The sequence below is a fragment of the Lontra canadensis genome, unplaced genomic scaffold (genome assembly GCF_010015895.1).
Source record: "Lontra canadensis isolate GAN:19392208 unplaced genomic scaffold, GSC_riverotter_1.0 scaffold67, whole genome shotgun sequence".
Taxonomy (NCBI): domain Eukaryota; kingdom Metazoa; phylum Chordata; class Mammalia; order Carnivora; family Mustelidae; genus Lontra; species Lontra canadensis.
In genome coordinates this window covers 4,689,048-4,713,402 of record NW_022631061.1, presented here as the reverse complement: position 1 = coordinate 4,713,402, position 24,355 = coordinate 4,689,048, and the positions used below count along the sequence as shown (strand labels likewise).

The following is a 24,355-nucleotide window of genomic DNA, read 5'->3' as shown; positions in this document are numbered from 1 at the left end:
TGATCTATTTATTCAGTATTTATATAACTGAACTTTTTTTTGATATATAGTTTCACTGGGTATAGAACTCTAAATTGGCCACTTTTTCTTTCATTAATTTAAAGATGTTGCTCCATGGGGTGCCTGGCTAGCTCAGTCAGTAAAGCATAAGACTCTTTCTCTCGGGTTTGGGAGTTCAAGAAAAGCTTACTTAAAAAAAAAATTGTTGCTTCACTACATTTCACTTTCATTTCTTATTTTATGCTAATTTTCCCTTCTTTCTGACCAGATTAGAAGACCCTAGAATGAAATACCACATGACCTCATGATTTAAACAGACCTTTTAAAAATGTTTGCTGATTTGACTTGCACACTATTTCACGTAACCAGGTCTATCTTCTTTCAATCGTCTGGTCACCTGGTCTTTCTTAAGTCTTAGTGTTTCTTGTAACTTCCCCAATCATTTTTTTCTCTTCCTCTCAACTTCCTTGGTTTTTTGTTTGTTTTTAAAGATTATTTATTTATTTATTTGACAGAGAAATATCACAGGTAGGCAGAGAGGCAGGCAGAGAGAGAGAAGCAGGCTCCCCGCTGAGCAGAGAGCCCAATGTGGGGCTCGATCCCAGGACCCCGACATCATGACCTGAGCCAAAGGCAGTGGCTTATAACCCACTGAGCCACCCAGGCGCCCCTCAACTTCTTTGTTAAGTGATAAAATAATGGCCTGTGTTTTATTCACTCAACAAACATTTATTGAACACCTATTATGTTCCAGTAAATATGCCAGTTGCTAGAGATGAAGCAACAAACAAGACTGACCAGCCATTTTCCTCATGGGGACTAAAATTCATAGGGGGAAAGAGACAATGACTAAGTAAACAAATAAATAATTACATATTGTAATTTGTGCAATAAAAATACTAGAGGGCATGCTATGATAGAGAATAACAAAGAAATATAGTATAAATAAAAAGGTCAGGAAAGTCTCTATGATGAGGCAACAATTTCAGCATAGACTGGAGGATGAATGCTGATGAATAAATCGCATATTTGGGGATGTGGGAGGAGTCAGAGAAATCTGGAAAGTCTGGTTCCAATTCAGGTTGAAGTATTGGGAATTTGGTCAGGACTGACTAATAATTTCAGATCCCTGTGTAAAATGAAAATGCCGATCCCTTGTTCAAAATGCAGAAAAAAAATGCATCATTAAAGGTACAAAGATAGATAACTTTTTCCTGTCTTGGTGATTTTTATTTGCCATTTAATGTCATGTGCTCTTGGATGTGGGGATACTCACAGGGTAAGTGTAGACCCTCACAGGTGCCAGGTACACTTCCCCTTGACTTGATATGTCTGTGCATTCATGCTGGGTTCCTTCTCCTGCCAGCCTCAGAAGGAAGCTTTGTATCCCAGCTCAGGATCAGGGAAGTCAGTCTCCCTTTCCCAAGGGCTCATCTCCCCATCCTGCCACAGATAGGCAACCTTCAAAGGATTTCCATTTCCTGTGCTCATTTGTATACCTGGATTAAGGACAGGCAAGAGGCTCCTCCCTGCTGAGTTGCCTGCCAAACATGCTGTGGTGATACCAACCCAGGATGGAAACAGCTGCCACCATGCCCCATCCAGAGATAACACTGGAGGGGCACCAAGGCCCATCTCCCAACTTTCCTATTACCTCACCCAGGACCTCTCTGGGGTCAGCAGGTATCAGTGGAATGCAGACCTTCCCACTTCAGTGTGACTGGGTCACCACCCCAGGTAGACAGTATTTGTGGTCATAGTGAGATGGGGGGGTGCTACAGGTGCAGGTCCTAAGATGGAAGTAAGCAGCCAAGAATTCATCCTACAGAAGTGGGGAGTTGGCAGGATGCTCCAACCTTCTGAAGCATGTTCCATATCCCATTTGCCTTACAAAACACAAATTCAAAGATTTAATTATTAAGAATTTTAAGATGGCAACCACAGAATACTAATCCTATATGGGGTGCCATTCTGATCACAGGCCCAGTGCAACCACATTGATTGCACAGTCATGCACTTAATGTCTCTGTCCCCCTAGAATTCATATATGGAAATCCTAATCCCTAATGTGATAGTATTAGGCTGTTGGGCCTCATGAATTAGGTTCATGAGTATGGAGACCTCAAGAATGAAATTAGTGCCTTTATAGGAAGGAATATCAGAGAGATTTCTCTCTCTGTCATGTGAGCACACAATGAAAGAATAGTGGTCTCCAAGCCAGAGACCAGGTCCTCATCAGATGCTGGATTTTCCAGTGCCCTGACTTTGGACTTCCCAGCCTCTAGAGCCATGAGATATAAATGTTTAATTAAACCAATCTCTAGTACTTTGTTAGAATATCCTGAATGGACTAAGACACATTCCCATGAAACTGTCCCTGAATCTGGTTTATCAGTCAATAGATAATGAGATTGAAATATTTGGTCTACAATTCTTGTTTTATAGAATTATCTTACCCTCAGAAATAATCTCAATTTCCAACAGTACGGAAATATTTAAGTACACTACAACATGTCTGTTTTGGATAATTATTTGACCATTAGCAATGGCTATAAGCATTTTAATCATGGAAAAAGTGCCTATGCTCTGTTGGTAATTAAAAGAAATAGGTATTTAAAAATTATATTCTGATTCTGTGAGCCAAATTATGTAAAGAGAATAAAAATGCATTAAAAAAGCCTGAAGGGAGAGATACCAAAATGTTAAGTTTTCTCTGGATTGTAAGCTTATGTGTAATACTTTTTAACATTTCTCTAGGGGATTTTTGTCATTTTTTTTGGTTATGTAGTATCCAATCCCAGACTTTCCAATGTATTAGCCAGCCACCTGGCAGAGAATACCACATTGTACATAGTCTTGGTGACAGGCAGAGATGCAAGGAGAGTTGAACTGGCCAGGCTTACCATTTTCCTTCTTCTGGTACAGTCAGTATACGGGCACATGACCTAGGATTTGGATAGTCAAACGTCTCTCCTGGGATTTTGAATCTTAAACTAATGTTAAAACTGTATGGAGGGACACATGGGTGGCTCAGTTGGTTAAGCAACTGACTCTTGATTTTGGCTCAGATCATGATATTGGGGTCCCAGGATCAAGCCTGATGTTGGGGTGTGGGGGGCGAGTTCATTCTCAGTGTGGAGTCTGCTTGAGATTCTCACCCTCTCCCACTGCCCCGCCACCCACCCCCGGCTCAGGTGTGCATGCTCTCTCTCTCAAATACATAAATCTTAATAAAAAAAAAGAAAAAGGAATATGGAGATAGCCAAAGGTTGATGACAAGCAACGTTCACTGTAGTGCTGACAAGACTTTTCTGCAGATATACTTACTGCTTACATAGTTCTTCTAGTGAGCCATTCCTGAAAACCCTTGCAGCTGTTCATTCATTTCCACGCTGGGTTCCCAGCTGATCCTGGGCTTTTTATCCTCTGATATCTTTCCCCTAAATTCCCTTCTGCTTAATCTAGTCAGAGTTGGTATCTATGACTAGTACCACATAATAGAACTTATTTATCCTTTCAGTATTTCCACATTTTCTATGACAGCAATGCATTACTTTAATAGAATAGAGGGAAAAATTTTAAATAGGAAAAACATCACTAACCCATCCCCCAATCACTCTCCTCTCAGCAGTCTTAAACAATGATTGAGTTAAAAAATAAATTTGGGAGCGCCTGGGTGGCTCAGTGGGTTAAAGCCTCTGTTTTTGGCTCAGGTCATGATTCCAGGGTCCTGGGATCGAGCCCCACATCGGGCTCTCTGCTCAGTGGGGAGCCTGCTTCCCTTCCTCTCTCTCTCTGCTTGCCTCTCTGCTTACTTGTGATCTCTGTCTGTCAAATAAATAAACAAAATCTTAATAAATAAACAAATAAATAGCATTAAAAATTTGGCTTCTGCATTTGTAGGTTCTAAAAATAATATCATCCTTATGTAACGAAATGTCAGTATTTTTAAAAATAAATTTTACGGGACGCCTGGGTGGCTCAGTTGGTTAAGCGGCTGCCTTCGGCTCAGGTCATGATCCCAGCGTCCTGGGATCGAGTCCCACATCGGGCTCCTTGCTCGGCGGGGAGCCTGCTTCTCCCTCTGCCTCTGTCTGCCTGTGCTCGCTCACTCTCTCTCCCTCTGTCTCTGACAAATAAATAAATAAAATCTTTAAAAATAAAAAAATAAAAAAATAAATTTTACTGCAGGTAACTACAAATATTTATAATGGAAAAATCAATAAATCACACCACTGATGGTGAATTAGTGAAGAAGCCCTGGAAGTCATATATGAGGTTTTATTGAAGCTACATATTTTTTGAAAAAGCAAGTATATTGACTAGTTGCTCTGAAAAATTGCCTATAAGATACACTTTCCAATGACCTTAGCACTAAACAGCCAAGAAAGATGTTATTTCTGCAACTCCTGATTAGAAACATAAATGGTTTCACATCCAGATACATACAAATTTGTGGGAATTAATTATATTCCATGAAATAAAACTATAAAATATTTTATTGCATAAATTTTTTTTACCCCCAACCCCCTGAAATATCCTGTTGAAGATATCAAAACTGTCAAATGTAGATTTTCTTTATGAATAAGATAAAAATTTATGTAGTTTTGTTGAAAGATAGTTTTAAGAAGAGCTTCCTTAGAGTTCATTTGAAAATGATTGCTTATTTCTTCTTCCATTTCTTTGTATCATCTTATTTGTGTGAAGTCTGGTACAGCATATCCTTTATAAAATTTGGTTTTTCTGTAAGGACAGACCTGAAAGATGAGTGGGGGTAATAATGCCTATCACTAGAGAACATACTTGTTAGAAGACTGAATGGTGGGTATTGTAAGGTCCAGACCAACTGGAGAAGCTAGCTGGCCCCTGCTTTGGCCTCATTACACCTGTGTTGTTACTACCTTCCTTGCTATCACCACTGCCAGGGAAAAAATGCTCTCCCTTGCTTCTCTGTTTAGGATTTACTGACCCTGTCACTTTCAGGGATAAGTGCACCAAGCACGATAAGTAAATAAATGTATTGTTTTCTTATTTACAAAATACCTCCTAGTGTCATTTTGGGAGCAGGACAATACATGTGAGGCAGGTAGAACAAATGAACTGGGACTTGGCTTATGACCTGTTGTAAGCTGTCTATAGTTTAAGCATAAATAATGTGGCTACATGCAAAAGTTCAAAGATGGTGCACACCAAGGGTAGTCCTCACTCATAAAAATATTAATGGGAAAGTTGAGGCCCACAAGAACCAAAAAATATGGACAACATAATATGGCTTATTAAAGTATGTTCAGAGAAAGAAGATCAAAGGAGACTGGGAAAGTAGAACTCTCAACTATTTTGTCTATTTTGTTTCTAATTTCTCCATCAGTGACTAGTCTTTGATACCCAAGCTGATTATGATATGGCCAAAAAAATCACAAACCAAAAGCACTTACAAATACCAATGCAAAAATCCTAAATAAGTGAACAACCTCCAGTAATACACTAAGAAAATAATGTATTATGACCAAGTGGGACTTATATCAAGTATGAAAGTATGGTTTAATATTAGGAAATATTAATATAATTCACCATATTAATATGTCCAGTTGCTGAAAAACACTAACAAAATTCAACATTTATTCCTAATTTAAAATTCCTGAGAAAATAGGAACAGATGGATACTTTCTTCTTTTTTTTTTCTTTAAGATTTTACTTATTTATTTGAGAGAGAGAGAGAGAGCACAAGCGGGGGGGGGGTGGCAGAGAGTGAGGAAGAAACAGACTCCCCATTGACTGGGGAGCCTGATGTGGAGCTCAATTCCAGGACCCTGAGATCACAACCTGAGCTGAAGGCAGACACTTAATGGACTGAGCCACCTAGGCACCCCTGGATGGATACTTTCTAATATGAAAAAAAAATACATATATATATGCATATATATGTGTGTCTTATTTAATGGCGAAAAATTAAAGACATTTCCGCTAAAGTCAGGAATAAGGCAAAGATGATTACTATCTTCATTACTATATTGTGCTAAAAGTATTAGTCAGTGTAATTAGATAAGAGAAATTGATTAGATGCATAAGAATTGTAAAAGAAGAAGGAAGAAACTACCTCTGTTTACAGATAACATGATATCATACCTGTTAAATCCTAGGAATCAGTACTAAACTATCTCAAATAACAAAATAATTCAGTAAGGTAGTAGGATATGAAATTAATATGAAAAATAACAGCCTTAACTTCCACAAATAATAACCAGCCAGAAGATCTCATGAAGAAAAAAAAAGAATGTATCATTTATAATAGTAACTAAAAAGATAAAATACTTGGGAATTAACCTAATAAATGTTCAAAACCTGTGTGAAGGAAACTATAAATTCCTGACACAAAAATTGAGTTGAAAAAAATAGAGAGATAGCCGTTCTCAGGATGTGTCAATATTATCTATGTATCAGTTCTTCATTAAGCTAATTTATGAATAGAGTGCAATCCCAACTTAAAAAATACCAAAAGGCTTTTTCTTAGAGCTAGTTAAGTTGATACTATTAGCTTACATGGAAAAATAAACACTTAAGAATAGCTAGGAAATTACTAGAAAGAGTTACTGGGGAGTGGGGTGGATAAACCCAACTAGATACAATTAAAAGTAGAGTACTGGTACATGAATAGACTGAAAAGCTAACTGAATAAAGCAGAAAATTCATGCTTATGTGGACATTTAATATATGATAAAAGTGGTATCTCAAACCACTGAAACAAAGATGAACTATTTAATAAATCACATTAGGGAAAATTTAGAAATTCATTTCCTATACCGTATATAACTATAAACTCCAAATGGATTGAGATCTAGCAAAAAGCATAAGTAAATTCCTCTTAACCTGCATGTCTATAGGTTTTCTGGCTATGACTTAAAGTCCAGATGTAATAAAGTCATGATGAGTTTTGCAAAAAAAAAAAAAAAATTACACGGAGGGGGGATCCCAAGCACACATGAACACACACAGAAATGAGGAGAAATTATTGTAATATGCCAGAAAAAGGGCTAATATCGCTAATATGTAAAGACATTTTGAAATTGAGTGAAAAAAGACTAAAAAATACAATAAAACATGAACCAAAGCCAATTGTCCATAGAAAAGACACAAAAATCTCCCCAACTTATAATAAGAAAAATGTAAATTAAAACTACACTGACATACCATTTCTCACTCATTATGTTGTCAAAAGTTCAGGTAAACTGGCATATTCATAAATTGTTGATGGGCATGGAAAATGATATAATCTCTATGGAAGAAAACTTGACAATATGTAGTATATTTTGATTTACCGTTTGATCTAACAATCCCACTTTTGGGAGTTTACTCTAAAGATAGTTCTCTTAAAATATAAATACATGGGCTTACTTATGGCAGCATTATTTATATTTGCAAAATGTTGGATACTACCTAAATATTCTAAGCATCAGATTTTGAGTAAATAACTATAGCACATCTACATAATGGATGTTATGTAGTTTTTTTTTTTTTTAAAGAATGAAGATTATCTCTATAAATTGATGCAAAGCAATCTCCAAAAGATACTGTTAATTGAAAAAAGCAAAATGCAGAACAGCATATATGGTATCCCTTTGGAGTAAGAAACAAGAAAGAAGAAAACATACATTTATCTACCTTATTTTTACAAAAAGAAACACAGGAAGGATACATCAAAAATTAATAAAGTTGCATACATATAAAAGGTGGTAGCAAGAAGGGTTCAAGAGATACAGGAGAGTGTGATATTTCTCTGATTATACTTTTTTGTATGATTTAAATTTTTTAGAAGCACATTATCCTACATATTCCAAAAGTAAAATGAAATTATCAATAATGGAAGGAAAAATAAACTAAAACTAGAAATAGAAACAAGTGAATTCATGTGTATTTCAAATGACTAACAGAAACCCATTGAAGTAGGATAATGTAGGGTGAAAGAACTAATTCAAGTTATTTTTGCACATAGTACTTTGGCTTTCAACCCCCAATCTAGGGGGAAAAAACTACAAACAAGGCTTGAACCCCTTCTAGTAGTTGCTTTTGTAATAATATGAATGTAACAATTCTGAAACTATTTTATGTGCAATGTAGGATTAGGCAAATAAGTAAACATTGCTGTTAGGAAAAAGGATCTCACTGTTAACGAAGGAAGGTAAATACAAATATGAAATTGGGGAGACAACAGAGTAGTTGGATTCTAAGTATCAATATTCATGATTTCTTAAGTGGAAATTATATATATATATATATATATATATATATATATATATATTCCTTTTCCTCACCTTTTTCTATTGTGAGGGCCTAAAAGCAGTAACACTCCAGTATCAATAAGTACATTTAGTTTAAAGGTCTTAGCTTCTAAATACCATTCTCCAGTAAAAAACAAAAGAAACCAAGGCTTTTGGAGAAACTGTTGACTCCAGGATAGGAGTAACAAATGTACAAGATAAGCCTGAAAAATTATTGTGCCACAAAGGTAAGAAAGTGTTCAACATGCAGGTCAAAGGGGAACCAAACTGAAGCCGGCCAAATCTGATGATTTGAGCAACAAAATAAGAATGGGGAAGAAGAGAACAATATCCTGTGTGGAAGAATTCCAAATAAATTATATAAATACTCTAAGGGAGAGAGAGAGAGATTAACAACCAGAAATGTGTACTGTGCACAGTGACTTCCTTCCAAGGGGTACAGTATGGAAAGGGGGCAAAAAGAGTCACTTTACAATGGAGAAATCTGAAAAACTGCTTTAGCCAGGTGATCAAGTTTAACATAAACAATCATAAACTGGGTTGATAGTATGTACTCCCGCTATTATGTGATGAAAGTGACACTTTACCTCTGTGGTCTTCCCCTCAAAAACGTATAACCCCAGTCTAATCATGGGAAAATATCAGATAAATTAATTACAGTAAAAGGGCATCCTACAAGATATCCACCAGTTCCCCCCAAAATTGTTGAGGTCCTCAAAAACAGAGTCTGAAAAACTGTCACAGCCAGGAAGAGCCTAAAGAGAAATGCCAGCTACATGTAATATGTTATCCTGGAAGGGATACTGGAACAGAAAGGAGATTGGGTAAAAATTAAAGAAATCTAAATAACTATGGACTGTAATTTATGTGAATGCATCAATATTTGGTTCACTAATTATAACAATGTATCATGATAAAGAGGCTAATAATAGGGGAAACCTGTGGTTGGGTGGGTGTGGTAAATGGGAACTGTGTACTACATCTACTCATTTTTTCTGTGAATCTAAAACTATTCTCAAAATAGTCTAATATAACTAAATAACTAAATAAATAATAAAAGACAGTAATGGATTTTTTGATGGACATCTTGAACAAAAAGGAAAACATAAATTCATGCTGATAGTAAATAAGGATAGCTCTTCTTTATAGTAGCATTACCACTAATAAATGTGGAAAGCTTGAAGGAAATGGGAGGGAAAAAGCTAGCTTGTAACCCTCATTGTAAAGATCGGTTGTAGCAAGGATCATCCAATGGAGATTGAACTACAGAGTAGAGTTTGATTAGGAGCAAGATACTTGCTTTGTTTCAAAGTAGCTCTTCATAGACTGTTTGTTAGTTGCAAGGGATAAAATAAACAGTGGAGAAACTGGAAAGCACCTTAATAAGGTGATAAAGATTAATATCACCTTATAGTGGACAGACATCCTGAACCTCCAAATATAGATACCCTGAGAAAGACACAACTTCACTTACGTGGTTGTTTCCACCGAGGAAACATCAGAAAAGGTTGATGTGGGAATTTGTATTTGAGGAAGAGTCTTTCTTTATAAGAGGATGCATTGCTTTGGTCATAAGCCTAAAACCCTCTTCGTCACAAAGCTGTTAAATAATCAAATGCAAATATTCTAGACCGTGATTTTAACTGTTATATTTATAAATCAGAAACTACCTCAACAGAAAGATTTATTCCAATACCAAGACGTTAGCAGTTTATTTTTAGTGGCAAGAAAGAATGCAGAGGAGGGAGCGGACTTAGTACGGGGAGGTGGTGGAGGGATGGGACTCTGAGGTGAGGACTGTCAAGTTGTTTTTCTGTTTTGTTTTGTTTTGTTTTGTTTTGTTTTAATCAGCTGCTGCTCTAAGTGCTTGTCACAAATTGACTCTTTAAGTGGGAAAGCTCAGTAATTGGTCCTTGTTTCTCAAAACAAAACAACACAAATACGATATGAAATAACTTTCTCTTAGTACTTAAGGCTCTGCTGCAGTGATTGCTTCCATGGACAGAAGAGCCTGGAACTACTGAGTGGTTTTTTGTAGAAACGCCAGCAACCCTACGTGGCGATACCAAATGCGGAGACCCCGTTGAAAAGCGCGATTCTTTGTATCCTAGAAAGTCTTAAAAGCATGCACCGACAGCGGCTTATGTCTTTAGGGTGCCAGGCACTCACGCACCGACAGCGGCTTATGTCTTTAGGGTGCCAGGCACTCACGTTCTCTTTCCTTTACCGACGAATCCTAGAGCAGGTCGCTGCCTTTTTTAGCCAAAGTTGACAGTTCTGAACAACTTCCCAGCTCCAAATCTGGGAACTAGTTAGGGTTTACGTTGGTTATCGCCGCTGCGTCTTTCACGAAATGGATTCTGGGAGATCCAGTCTCCGAGCGCGGAGATTACCAGGCCCAGTGGAAACGCGGAACTTCAGTTCCCACAATGCCGAGCGCAAATCTGTAATTCCTGCCGGGGTAACCGCGAGGTGGCAGCCATCTTGCGTACGGCGGTGCAGTTTCTCAGATGCCGAGGGTTTGGGTTTTAGTTCGTCTGTGCTTTGGGGTGGTGTTTGTGTGTTGCTTTCACCTTTTCAGATGTTCGTGTCTTTCTAGACCACGATTTTATTGGGAAGTAGAAGTGAATGTAGTGTAAGGTGAGTACACACCCCATTTTAAGTAAGGGTGGGGTAGTGGTGGTGACGTTTTTCGGCTTCTCGTCTGTTCTTGGCTGGACCCTTTTGATTAGCCGTAAACGTGGAAAGCTGGAGTGAATCTTTGAGTCTAGGGTATCTCTTGAATTCCTAGACAGAACCTGAACGTGTCTCAGTTGGGAGAAAGGAGCTGGGTGACGCACTTTTGCCCGGGCCACCTTTGGAGGTCAGGAGGCCAGGGGACTCAGGCTGTGTATAGGCCACGCTCCGTTAATGCAGCCGTCTTGCGTCTCCTTGAGAGTTTTATCGTATTCCGAATGAGGAAACGAGGAACTGAGAGGTGGTCGGAGGCGGGGTGGGGCGTTTACGATAGGGCGGTGTTTTTTACAGTTGTGTCCCCCTTCCCCCTCCGGTTTCTGTGGGCCTACCTGTATCATTGTCTGCTTTGTCTTTTTTGCCCTTTCCTTGCTCTGTCCTGTTGGAGGAGTTCCAGAGAGCGGGCAAAATGAAGTATTGAGTAAAACTGCATTTGGGATTGCACTTTTGAGGGCCCCTAAGAAATTTCAAGGGAAGCAGAATTTGTCTTGGAGATTGGCCAAGCATGTGGAAAAGATGAACGCGTTGATTTGGGGAGGTGTCAGATTTCTAAACGTAATATGACATATTTGAGCCATTCTTAGTACAACTGAAGTTATTTTTTCCTTTTAAATGAACTCAGTACACCCATTTGGAAACCACTTTTACTCTATTCACAGGAATAGGGTCTGTAAAGTTTGGCATTTCAGTATCTAACGTTTGACTGGTAAGGAGATGCTGAGGTTTGGGAGCTGGGTGCATTTACTTGGAAGGATATAGTGGTTTTAAACAAGAGTTTATGAAGACATTTATCACAACCAGTTTGGATAAGTGTCAGTTTGGCTGGCAGATTTACTCTCCATATTAGTATACAGTTGTGTATCTGTATCGTCAAAGTAATATTATTTTTTTTTAAAGATTTTATTTATTGATTTGACAGAGAGAGATCACAAGTAGACAGAGAGGCAGGCAGAGAGAGAGAGAGAGAGAGGGAAGCAGGCTTCCTGCTGAGCAGAGAGCCCGATGCGGGACTCGATCCCAGGACCCTGAGATCATGACCTGAGCCGAAGGCAGCGGCTTAACCCACTGAGCCACCCAGGCACCCTCAAAGTAATATTATTGATTCAATTTCCCAAACTTACTTAAATTCTTCAAGTTTCAGAAATTCATCAGTCATTCAGGGATGCCTGGATGTCTCAGTTGGTTAAGCGTCTACCTTCGCTGGAGGTCTTGATCAGATCCTGGGGTGGAGTCCAGCATGGGCTCCTTGCTCAGAAGGAACCCTGCTTCTCCCTCTGCCTGCCACTACCCCTGCTTGTGGTCTCTCTGACAAAAAAAAATCTATTAAAAAAATGAATCATTTGGAATAAATGTGAGATACATCTTTTTTTTTTAAAGTGAGGTCCCACCCCTAAATCATTATAATAATACTTAAATAGTAAGTGGTTATAATAATTTTTGTATTTTGGGAAAATTTGCCATTTAAATGTCTTCTGTTTTCTTGTTTCTGAAAAACTTTTGTTTAGATTTTTAAAGTATTAGACCAAATAAATGACATGATTTATTTGGTCCTCAGATGCCTTATGGTGAAACTGAAGCGAAATCCTTGGATCATCGTGAAGAACTAACAGGTGAACCATGCTATAAAAAATTGAAGTCAGCTGAAGAGGCTTATGTTTTTTCTCATCATGGTACTGCTGATTTTCACAGAATCCAAGAGAAAGCTGGGAATGATTGGGTCCCTGTGACCATTGTTGATGTCAAGGAACATAGTTATCTTCAGGAGGACAAAACCAAAATTACAAACTCGGTGAAACCTGTGCATGATGAGATGCCTGGCAATAATAGATCAGATGTTATTGAATCCATTGATACACAGATTTTACAGGATGCCAGTCCTGCATTGGTATCCAAAGATGATGAGATATATAGCACAAGTAAAGCATTTATAGGACCCATTTACAATCCCCCTGAGAAGAAGAAATATAATGAAAGGAGAAATCACTCAGAAGCAGCCAGTGGTATAGATGGCAAAGGAGGACGAGAACAGAAACAGAAATTCAACTCCAAAAAATCAAAGCTTGACAACGAATTATTCCAGTTTTACAAGGAAATTGAAGAGCTTGAAAATGAAAAAGATGATCTGGAAGGCAATTGTGAAGAACCTGAGCACTCTGAAGAAAAACTTACTGTGTATTATCAGGGCCATAATAATGAGCTGTTAAAATCTGAAGAAGTAAAGGAAAGAGGTATTAGTAATGTTCTTCAGTCGCATTCTAGTTACCAACAGCGCGGGGAGAACGAGCCAGGCAAATATCCTTGTAATGGACAAGTAATACCTGCATTTTGTGATGATTCCTTAACTTCCTTCAGGCCTGAATGGCAATCAGTGCATTCTTTTATAGTACCCCAAGGTCCTCCTCCTCCCAGTTTTAACTATCATTTAAATATGCAAGGATTCAGTGCTCCACCAAATCCACCATCAAATATTTTCCGTGTTCCAGATGGGTCTCAGCATCAAAATGGGTATTATGTAAATAGTTGTCACATTAACTGGGATTGTTTGACTTTTGATCAGAACAATGACTATATTGACTATAGTGAGAATGCCAGTAGAGATCATTCCTTTTTTAATGGCTACAGTGTGCAAGATGGATATGTGAGTAATGGTTTCTGTGAAACCAGGGAAGGATGCTGGGAAGATCCTTCTATGGACAAGCATAATGGAATAGACAGGCTTAAGAACCAGCAGTTTCAAGAGGAAAAGTTAAATAAATTGCAGAAGTTACTTATTCTTTTAAGAGGTTTGCCTGGTTCTGGGAAAACAACGTTGTCTCGGTGAGTCTTTAAAGTATACCAAGTGAATGCTTGGTAGTTCATTACTTAAAAATCGTAGATGATAGTAGTTATCAGTGACAAATGCTTTCATGTTTCTAGTAGAAAATCTTTAATTTGTTATACTTGAGAATGATATTTGACAGTAAATATTTAAAAACATATTTTCTTAAGAGAATAAGCTCAGGTTAAAGACTTGGGAGAAGTTACAAGAAAGGAGAGTTGGCATATAAAGATTCTGCTAAGGGTTTTAAAAATAGATACACTAGGTATAATTATGACAGTGATGTTAGTAAATGCTATTTGAGAACTGTACTGGCCTTCCCTTTTTAAGTCAGCTATCCAAAAGAGCTGGACTCAGGGTCGGAAGATTTGGGCTTTTGACCCAGTTATTTAAAATTTTATGGCCTTGGACAAGTTTTGCTGTCTGTTACTGGAAAGAGTAATACTTATTTTTCTGGAATAATTAAGAGAAACAAATGAGATATACCAAGGAAAAGGAGGTGTCAGTTTGTTTTCAGCACTGTGGCATGTTCATACCTTTGATTGGCAGAGGAAACTTTTTTTCTTTAAGGAGTCTGAAGTGAGCAGTACCTGAGTTGAATGGAGTTTGAACTGGTTATGTTTTATTGCATGACAGAATATTTAAAATTCCTGTTTTAGTTTGCACTTTTTAAAAAAGAATATTGATGCCCTTGAATTCATTTGTGCAGATGTGAAAAAGAGTACAAAGAAAATACAGATTCTTTGCAGTTTTTGTAGGATGGCTCAAGATTAATGCCAGATCAGGAGAAAAAGAAAATTGTTTGATGTCTTCCAGTGAGAATAAAAAAGTCCAAAGAACCGTTACAGTCTAAACAGGTTTCTCTAGAAGCAAAACAGTCTAAACAGGTTTCTCCAGAAGCAATAAAATTAAAGAAAGATTAAATTTATGATACATTTCAAGCTAGATTGTAAGCTGTGATCTTTGTAAATGAATTTAAATTAAGATCTTTGCATTTTGATTCTTACTATTTTATTTTTTTTAAAGATTTTTTTCTTTTTTATTTGGGACACCTAGGTGGCTCAGTTTGTTAAGCATCTGCCTTCTGCTCAGGTCATGATCCCAGGGTTGTAGGATCGAGTCCCACTTTGGGCTCCTTGCTCAACAGGGAGCCTGCTTCTCCCTCTGCCTGCTGCTCCCCATGCTGCTTCTCCCGCTTCCCCCTGCTTCTCCCTCCCCTGCTGCTCCCCTGTGTGTGTGCTCGCGCTCTCTTTCTGACAAATGAAATCTTACAAAATATTTTTTTGTTTATTTAGTTAGAGAGTGAGCGACCGACAGAGCACGAGCATGGGTAGGGAGAAGCAGACTCCCTGCTGAGCAGGGAGTCTGACGGGGTGGGATGGGAGACAGGCTTATCATGACGAGTTAAAGGCAGTTAAAGGCAGCTGATTAACCAACCAAGCTGCCCAGGTGTCCCATTCTTATTTTAATGAAGATTTTGTAGAGAGGTGAAATTTCAACTCTTCAGAAGGGATGGAAATTAAGAGTGAAGTCTCACAAACATGGGCAGTCTCCTAGATTTAGAATATAATATCAGAGGAAAGAAATAGTTGAAGTTTGGAAATTGTGTGAAGGAAACCTCCTAGCTAGGATCATCAGACTATGCATGGGTTTAGAAAAATGTAAGAAAGAAAGATTAGATTTGGAACAACATTGAGGTATGTTGAAACTGAAGATGAATAAAGTAGTGGTATTGCAATAGAATTTCAAGGAGGCCTAATTGTAGTGGGAGATGACAGAGGTAATTATATATAGTACATATGTTTGAGGAATCAGATATTTAAGAATGGAATCTATAGTAATAACTACCATTTGTATCATGATTTCAGTTTACAGAGTACTTTCATATATAAAAATTCTGTAAGATGGGTTGTGTTATTTTCATTTCATAGAAGGAGCAGGGGCATAAGAGAATAAGCTCAGGTTAAAGGACTTGGGAGAAGTTAGAAGAACTGGTAGGAGGTCAAACTAGAGATAGAAATGATAGCGTGTTTCTACCCTGCTCCTTCACTTTAATATCTATCACATGTATGGCCCTATACCTGTCTCCGAACTTTCAGGAGCTTGTTTAAAGAAGCAGGAATATCTCTTTAAGTCACCACATTTTGAATGAAGTAAGATTGGTCGGTTGGGACTGGATAGAAAGCCAGACATTCTGTGGTGGGGAGTGGTTTTATATAGGAATTAGCTTTCAAAATGAGCTTTGAAGAAAGAAAGGAGTAAAGATTTGGTAGATCAAAGTTGGGCTGATTTGGGGCACTAAATTAAAAGTTAGCATTGTTTAGTATTGCTGTGTGTAATGAGTATAGGAGGTTATAAAGTTCGAATTCTTTGGGGGTAATATTCAAGTCCTCTTCTTCCTTAGTTTAGTCCTTACCCCGCTCTTTGTCTTCATGTTCTTCTGCAGTTGGACTAGCACCTATCCTCCCCTGCAGGAGACATAATACTTGTTCATTCATTGTTCTCAGGACTTTACTTATTCAGAGGTTCTCTCAAATGCCTCTGCTTTTTGAGGTTTTGGTTTATCATCTCAGTCCTCCGTAATCCTTCTCAGCTCCTATAGTACTCGTCATTACTAAGTTTTTACTTAACTATTTACCCACAAATTTGCTTACAGATTTTAATGAGATAAGTTTTAGGTTAAATTCTAATAAAAGTACAGACTTTAAATATGTATGAGTAAACTAATGCAAAACAGTTTCATCTACCTTTGTAGGTATGTGAAAGTGCTAGCTCTTTGTCCTTTTAGGCAAACCAACAGCGCTTTGATGAAAAGGTTCATTTCAGGCAGAATTCAACAATGTCTAGCTGCGGAATTTTGTTACCATTTGTTATTGGTGTTAGATAAACAGAATCCTCTGAGTCTGTGATCGGTCCCAGGACCAAAGAGGGATCAAGCCTTGGGTGTCATTCCTGGGGGTCTGGGCTATGGATTTTGCTAGATTCATACACCCTGTTCATATGAGGAGAAAGGGGGAACCTAAAATATTTTAGTTAATATGCATTTCTTCTACTGTATTGATTTCATCAATAAGTAAATGTATTTTCAGAAACAGGCCATTAATTTCATATTAGTGAAATGTTGAGAGTTGATCAGAAGCACTTTTGGAGAGGAGAGAAGATAGTTGTAAGTTACACTGCTGGTTTTGAAGATGGAAGAAGGGACCACGAGCCCAGATACACAAGTGGCTTTTAGAAGCTGGAAAATTTGGCAAGGAAAACAGATTCTCCTTTGGAGCTTCCAGAAGGAATGCCAGCCTACCCATACTTTTTATTTTAGTGCAGTGGAACTGATTTCAGACTTCTGACCTTCAGAACTATAATACAATAAATGCATGCTGTTTGTTTGTTTTTAAGATTTTATTTATTTATTTATTTGACAGAGATCACAAGTAGGCAGAGAGGCAGGCAGAGAGAGAGGGGGAAGCAGGCTCCCCCCTAAGCAGAGAGCCTGATGTGGGGCTCAATCCCAGGACCCTGAGATCATGACCTGAGCTGAAGGCAGAGGCCTTACCCACTGATCCACCCAAGCGCTCCTAAATGTATGTTGTTTTAAGCCACCAAATTTGTGGTAATTTGTTATAGCAACCGTAAGAAATTAGTTTAAAGAAAGATGGAAAGAGATTGTTTTCCCCTCCTGCTTTTGGAGAAGATCTCAGTTTAAACTCCAGAGGAAAGATTGACCTTTCCTTATGGAGATCTCTATTCTTAATTTAAGGAATGTTTAGAGAGTGAACTGTCCCTGTAAAGTGGTTTTGGGTTGGGGTATACAGGGCCACTCAGTAAATAATGAGGTAAAGGGTTCATGAAGTGTCGGTTCCTGTCAGATTGTTTTGGGAAAATCCCTTCTCTTTAATACATGGATGTATTAAAATAATGTAAAGTTCCTAGAAATTGTAAAAGTATGAAAAAATAAAAATAAATCATGAAAATTAACTCATAATAGGCCATTTGAGGAAATAGGGTTCTCAAAACAGGGTTAAGGAACAGGATTCACTTGTTTCTTCAGTGAAGAATTATAAGCTCAGACTGCATTAGTTATCTGGCTGTGTAACAAATTACCTTATTAAAAACTGGGTTAAAGCAACAAACATTTATCTTCTCACAGTTTCTGAAGGACAGATGTCTGTGTGCAGTTATCTGGGTTGAGGTCTTTAACAATGATGTGATGAAGGTGTTGGCTAAGGCTGTGTTCTGGTCTGAACGTTTGTTTTGGGGTGGATCTCTTGAGGTTGTCAACAAAGCTTAGTTCTTTTGGACTATTAGGTCGACGGCCTCAGTTAGTTGCTGGCTGTATATAGACTGGAGACTTCCTTTGGTTCTTCCTCAAGCGCAGCGTGATGAGACAAAGTGAGCCAGCTCTGAGCCCAAGACAGAAGCAACTTTTTTTCCCCCTGTAATCTAATCTCAGAAGTGACATTCTGTCAACTGCCATATTCTGTTATTAGAAGCTAGTCACTACTACCCACACTCAAGGGGCAGGGATTATTTAAGGGTGTGAATACCAGGAGGCAGGGATCATTTAAATCATTGGTTTTGACTCTCCCACGCAGCTATATAACTGGTGGCCTGATTTTTTTTTTTTTAAGATTTTATTTATTTATTTGTCAGAAAAAGAGCGAGAGAAAGCAACACAAGCAGGCAGAGAGGCAGGCAGAGGCGGAGAGAGGCAGACTCCCTGCTGAGCAAGGAGCCTGATGCGGGATTCGATCCCAGGACCCTGGGATCATGACCTGAGCCGAAGGCAGCGGCTTAACCCACTGAACCACCCAGGTGTCCCTGGTAGCCTGATTTCTGAAATCATTTTCTTTTTTCTGGATTTGTAAATATCAAATTAGCAAGGTTGTTATGAATATTAAATGGGGTCATAGATATATATAGAAAGTGCTTGTCATATAGTAAGTTTCCAAAAAGGTAGACATTCTGAAAAAATACAAATCAGGTAGCAAGTGGGCCCATATCTGATTTTTTTTATTAGATATTTCATTTTTCAGAGTTCTAAGTTTTGATATTTGGAGAATTCAATTTAATACCTTAAATAATTTTTGAGAGTTTCAATAGAATCTGACTACATGATTTTGAAAATACTGATATTCCTAAGTAATTTATCTTTGATTCAGATGGTTGGTATGGCATCAGATATCCAAATTGATTGTAAGTACTTTTTTTAATATAAGTCTCCAAAATAAAGCTTCATAGTTTGAGGTAATTCAGGGAATTTAAAAAGCTGCATGAACAGCCTGGAAGGAGAAGTCTCTCTCTAAGCTAAAATTATTTGCTGTAATTATGATATATATATATATTTAAGGGGTTCTTCATAGAGGTTTATTCATGTTTGATGTTTACTCGGTTTGATGATGTAAATTGATGGGCTGTCTCCCATCCTCTTGCTCAATGCCTCCTCCATCCCCACCTTTTTTGAGGTTAAAACATTCCTTGGATACAAAAGCTTCTCTACTCTTGTAGTATATTACTAACATCTGAAAAACCATGGCTAATAAAGTAATAGAATGGAAAAAATGAAACAGGGTATCTAAGAAAGATGGTGTCAGTGTTCTGGTACTGTTAGATATAATTAGGTATCATAAGGTTGATTATGATCAGAATCATTTTAGGTGACTGAACTTTGGTCTGGAATGCCAATACTGTAGCATTTTTTTTTTTTTTTCAATGCATGGCTTGAACTCACAACCCTGAGATCAAGCCTGAGCTGAGATCGAGTCAAATGCTTAACTGGCTGACCCATCCAGGTGCCTCATGTTGTAGCAGTTTTATATTCTAGGTTATTTGTGTAAATAAATATGGTGGCAAATATGTTAGGTGGCATATTTTTGAAAAATTATGGCGGCTTAAGGAAGAAATCCAGCTCTAGCCTCGCAAACAAATAACCATTTAATTTCATTTACTTTGCTTGAAATAATTTGAACTATAATTCTGTAAGTGGAATTCCATGTTTAAATCTTTTTTAATTTTTTTGCAATTTTATTTTTATTATAAAATATACAGGCATAACTTTTTTTTTTTTAAGATTTTATTTATTTGACAGACAGAGATCACAAGTAGGCAGAGAGGCAAGCAGAGAGAGAGAGAAGGAAGCAGGCTCCCCGCCAAGCAGAGAGCCCAGTGCGGGGCTCGATCCCAGGACCCTGGGATCATGACCTGAGCCGAAGGCAGAGGCTTTAACCCACTGAGCCACCCAGGTGCCCCCAGGCATAACTTTTTTAATTGCACTTCATAGATACTGAACATTTTACAAATTGAAGGTTTGTGGTATCCCTGTGTTGAGCAAGTTTTTGGCTCCTTTCTTCCAATAACATTTGCTCACTTAGTGTCTTTATGTCACTTGGTTATTCTCACAATATTTCAAACAATTGTATTATTATATTTGTTATGGTGATCCATGATCAGTCATCTTTCATGTTACTATTGTCGTCATTCTGGGGTGCCATAAACTACGCCCATATAATGAGGTGGCAAACTTAACTGATAAGCGTTACGTGTATTCTGATTGCCCCACCAACCTCCTATTCTACCATCTCTCCTTGTTTTCAGGCCTACCTATTCCTTGAGACACAACAGTATTGAAATTAGACCAATAAATAACCCTGCAGTGGCCTCAAAGTGTTCAAGTGGAAGGGAGATTTGCACATCTCTCACTTTAAATCACAAGCTGGAAGTGATTAAACTTAGTGAGGAAGGCATGGCAAAGTCAGGATGGGCTTCTTGAGCCAAACAGGCAGCCAAGTTGTGAGTTCGAGGAAAGGTTCTTGAAGGAGATTAGAAGTGCTACTTCTAGTGAACACACAGATGATAGGAAAGCAAAACAGCCTTGCTAGTATAGAGAAAGTTGTAATAGTCTGGATTGTAGATCAAACCAGCTACAGCATTCCCTTAAACCAAAGCCCAACCCAGAGTCCTAACTCTGCAGTTCTCTGAAGGCTGAGAGGTGAGGAAGCTACCGAAGAAAAGTTTGAAGCTGGCAGAGGTTTGTTCATGAGGTTTAAGGGAAGAAGCTGTTTCCATAACATAGAAGTACAAGGAAAAGCAGCAAGTGCTGATGTAGAAACTGTGGCAAGATCTAGCTGAAATAATAAATGAAGATCTAGCTGAGATCATCAACAAAAGTACCTACACTAAGTGATAGATTTGTAATGTAGACAAATGGCCTTCTGGAGTAAGTTACTGTGTAGGATTTTCATAGCTAGAGAGGAGAAGTCAGTGCTTTAGCGTCAGTAGAGGCTGACTCTTCTCAGGGGCTGATGCAGCTGTTGACTAAGTTGAAGCCTGTGCTCATTTACCATTCTGAAAACCCTAGGGCTCTTAAGAATTATGCTAAATGTACTCTGCCTGTGTTCTGTAAATGGGACAAAAAGGCCCAAATGACAGCATATTTGTTTACAGCATGGTGTACTGAATATTGGAAGCCCACTGTTGAGACCTATGGTTCAGAAAAAAGATTCCTTTCAAAATATTACTGCTCACTGACAATGCACCTGGTCACCCAAAAGCTCTGGTGGGGATGTAGAACAAGATTAATGTTTTCATGCCTGCTACCACAACATTCATTCTTCAGCCCATGTTTCAGGGAGTAATTTTGAATTTCAGGTCTTACTATTAAGAAATACACTTCGTGGGGCACCTGGGTGGCTCAGTGGGTTAAAACCTCTGCCTTTGGCTCAGGTCATGATCCCAGAGTCCTGGGATCGAGCCCCGCATCGGGCTCTCTGCTTGGCAGGGAGCCTGCTTCCTCCTCTCTGCCTGACTCTCTGCCTACTTGTGATCTCTGTCTGTCAAATAAATAAAATCTTAAAAAAAAAGAAATACACTTTGTAAGGCTATAAATACATAGTGATTATTTGATGTATCTGGGCAAAGTAAATTGAAAACTTTCTGGAAAGGATTCACCATTCTAGACGCCCTTAAGAATATTCATTGATTCATAGGATGAGGGCAAAATATTAATATGAAGAGGATTTTAGAGATTGATGCCAGCCTCTGGATGACTTTGAAGGATTCAGGACTTCAGTGGAGGAGACAACTGCAGATGTGGTGGAAACCGCAAGAGAACTAGAATTAGAAGGGGATCCTGAAGGTGGGACTGCATTACTGTAATCCCATGATCAGACTCAGACAGCTGAAGAGTTGATAATGGATACCAAAGAAAGTGGTTTCTTTTTTTTTTAATTTTTTTATTTATTTTCAGCATAACAGTATTCATTGTTTTTGTACCACACCCAGTGCTCCATGCAATCCGTGCCCTCTCTAATACCCGCCACCTGGTTCCCCCAACCTTCCACCCCCCCCCACCTCTTCAAACCCTTCAGATTGTTTTTCAGAGTCCATAGTCTCTCATTGTTCACCTCCCCTTCCAATTTCCCCCAACTCCCTTCTCCTAACTCCCCATGTCCTCCATGCTATTTGTTATGCTCCACAAATAAGTGAAACCATATGATAATTGACTCTCTCTGCTTGACTTATTTCAAGTGGTTTCTTGAGATGAAGTCCACTAGTGAAGATGCTGTAAAGATTGTTGAAATGACAACAAAAGATTAAGAATATTCCATAAACTTAGTTGCTAAAGCAGTGGCAGGGTTTGAGAAGATAAACTCTGATTTTCAAAGAAGTTCTCTGAGTAAAATGTTTTCAAACAGTATTACATGTTACATAGAAATTGTTTAGGAAAGGAAGAGTCAGTGGTTGGGGTAAACTTCATTGTCCTTTTTAGGGAATTGCTACAGCCACCCTAGCCTTCAGCAACCACCACCCTGATCAGTCAGCCTTCATCAACATGGAGGCAAGACCCTCCGCAAAAAGATTACAACTCATTGAAAGCTCAGATGATAGTTAGCATTTCTTAGCAATAAAATATTTTTGAATTAAGGTGTGTACATTGTTTTTTTTTTAGTAATAACTTTTATGCACTGGGAAAACAAAAAATTAATTTTGACTTCTTTATTGTGCTTTGCCGCCTCCTGACGGCGCACAGAAGAATGAGGCACAAACAAGTCAGCTACAAGAGAATGGGAGCAGGGGGCAACAGTTGAAAAGACTGTCACCCCAAACAACTTCTCAGTCTCATATTTATTAGAAAGTAACAACCAACAAAGAAGCCAGAGTAGATTACACATTGACCATGAGTCTTGTAGATACGTAAGAAGAAAAGCAAAATATATCTGGTCACGTAGTACATGACCTACTGTCAAATGAAAGGATTGTCTGACTAACTGTTGATGCTCTCTGGGGAGGGGGAGATGATGGAAAAAAGAAGCAGGCGGTGTTCTGCCCTGAGCAAGCCCTGAGCGAGCCGGGCATCTCCGGCTGCTGGGCTTCAAGGATGTGTATTGTCCTTTCCCCCAGAGGCCTCTTGCCAGTACATGTTTTTCTTAAGGCTATATCTAAGCATGCTTGATGACTAGTGTAATTTCTCATAGGTTATATTTTAAGTAGTATGTTGTTCTGAGGGACAGTTACAGTGCTGCTTTGTTGTGGTGGTCTGAAACTGAACCTGCAATATCTCTGAGGTATGCCTGTATACAATTTTATAATAAGTTGAGGAAAGGAGAGCTATGTTTATTTAATAATCAAAGTCCTTCTTATTCCTTTGATTTCGGAGGTATGTATTCTTGAATCATTCCATGACAATACTCTTGCATTCTCAATCCCTTCTACCACATTCCACTCCTTTCCCCTCCCAAAAAATTATAGAATGATATCCAGTTGCCTAATAGCTAAGGAGGGAGGAGAGAAACAACAAAATATTTCTGTTATTGTTAGATCCAGATTATTCTTTTACTGTGTTTTACCTTACACCCCAGTCTCATTCATGAGTCACTGGTTTTGGAAATTCTCTGATAATCTGAACACTAGTTAATCTGTGCTTAGAAATTTTTTAAATATGTCATGGCCATTTCTCCATGACATAAAGGTTTGTTTTTGTTGTTGTTGTTGTTTTTGTTTTGAGATTTTATTTTTTTACTTGACAGACAGTGAGAGAGAGGGAACACAGGCAGGGGGAGTGGGAGAGGGTGAAGTAGGCTCCCCATTGGGCAGGGAGCTGGATACAGGGCTTGAGCAGGTCATGAGCAGAAGGCAGATGCTTAACAACTGAGCCACTTAGGCACCCCCATGCTTAGAAATTTAAGGTGGTATTATATTGTGAGAATGAAGTTCGATTATCATTGACTTATGGTGAAGAGTGTTTCTTTATTAAGGGTTTAAGAATTTACTTCATTTAGTAATTTAATCTCTTGGTTTTAAAATTTGATTATACTTTGAAGGATCACAGGTTATTTCAAAACTTTAAGTCTCAAGCTATTTGTGACTTCCACTTTTAGGTCATATAGGTTTGTGCTTTGTGGAAATGGGTTTAGTAAAGCTATCTTAGGTCAAATAGAGTTTTCCCCAGCTGAATTGCTTGCTTAGGCTTAGTTGCCTTCTTAGGTTACTTACTGCACTAAATTTAGGGAATTTTATTTATTTATTTATTTAT

General features: G+C 38.3%; 1 protein-coding gene across 2 annotated transcripts in view; it reads left to right on the top strand.

Moving 5' to 3' along the window:
- Positions 1 to 10,746: 10,746 nt before the first annotated feature.
- Positions 10,747 to 24,355, top strand: part of N4BP2L2 (NEDD4 binding protein 2 like 2) — a 76,987-nt gene continuing 63,378 nt past the window's right edge. For both annotated transcript variants that reach the window (XM_032880018.1, XM_032880020.1), the window contains exons 1-2: positions 10,747 to 10,916; positions 12,565 to 13,826. In XM_032880018.1, coding sequence (XP_032735909.1) covers positions 12,565 to 13,826 — 1,262 coding nt within the window. In that variant the 5' untranslated portion in view covers positions 10,747 to 10,916. The remainder of the gene's footprint in view (positions 10,917 to 12,564; positions 13,827 to 24,355) is intronic.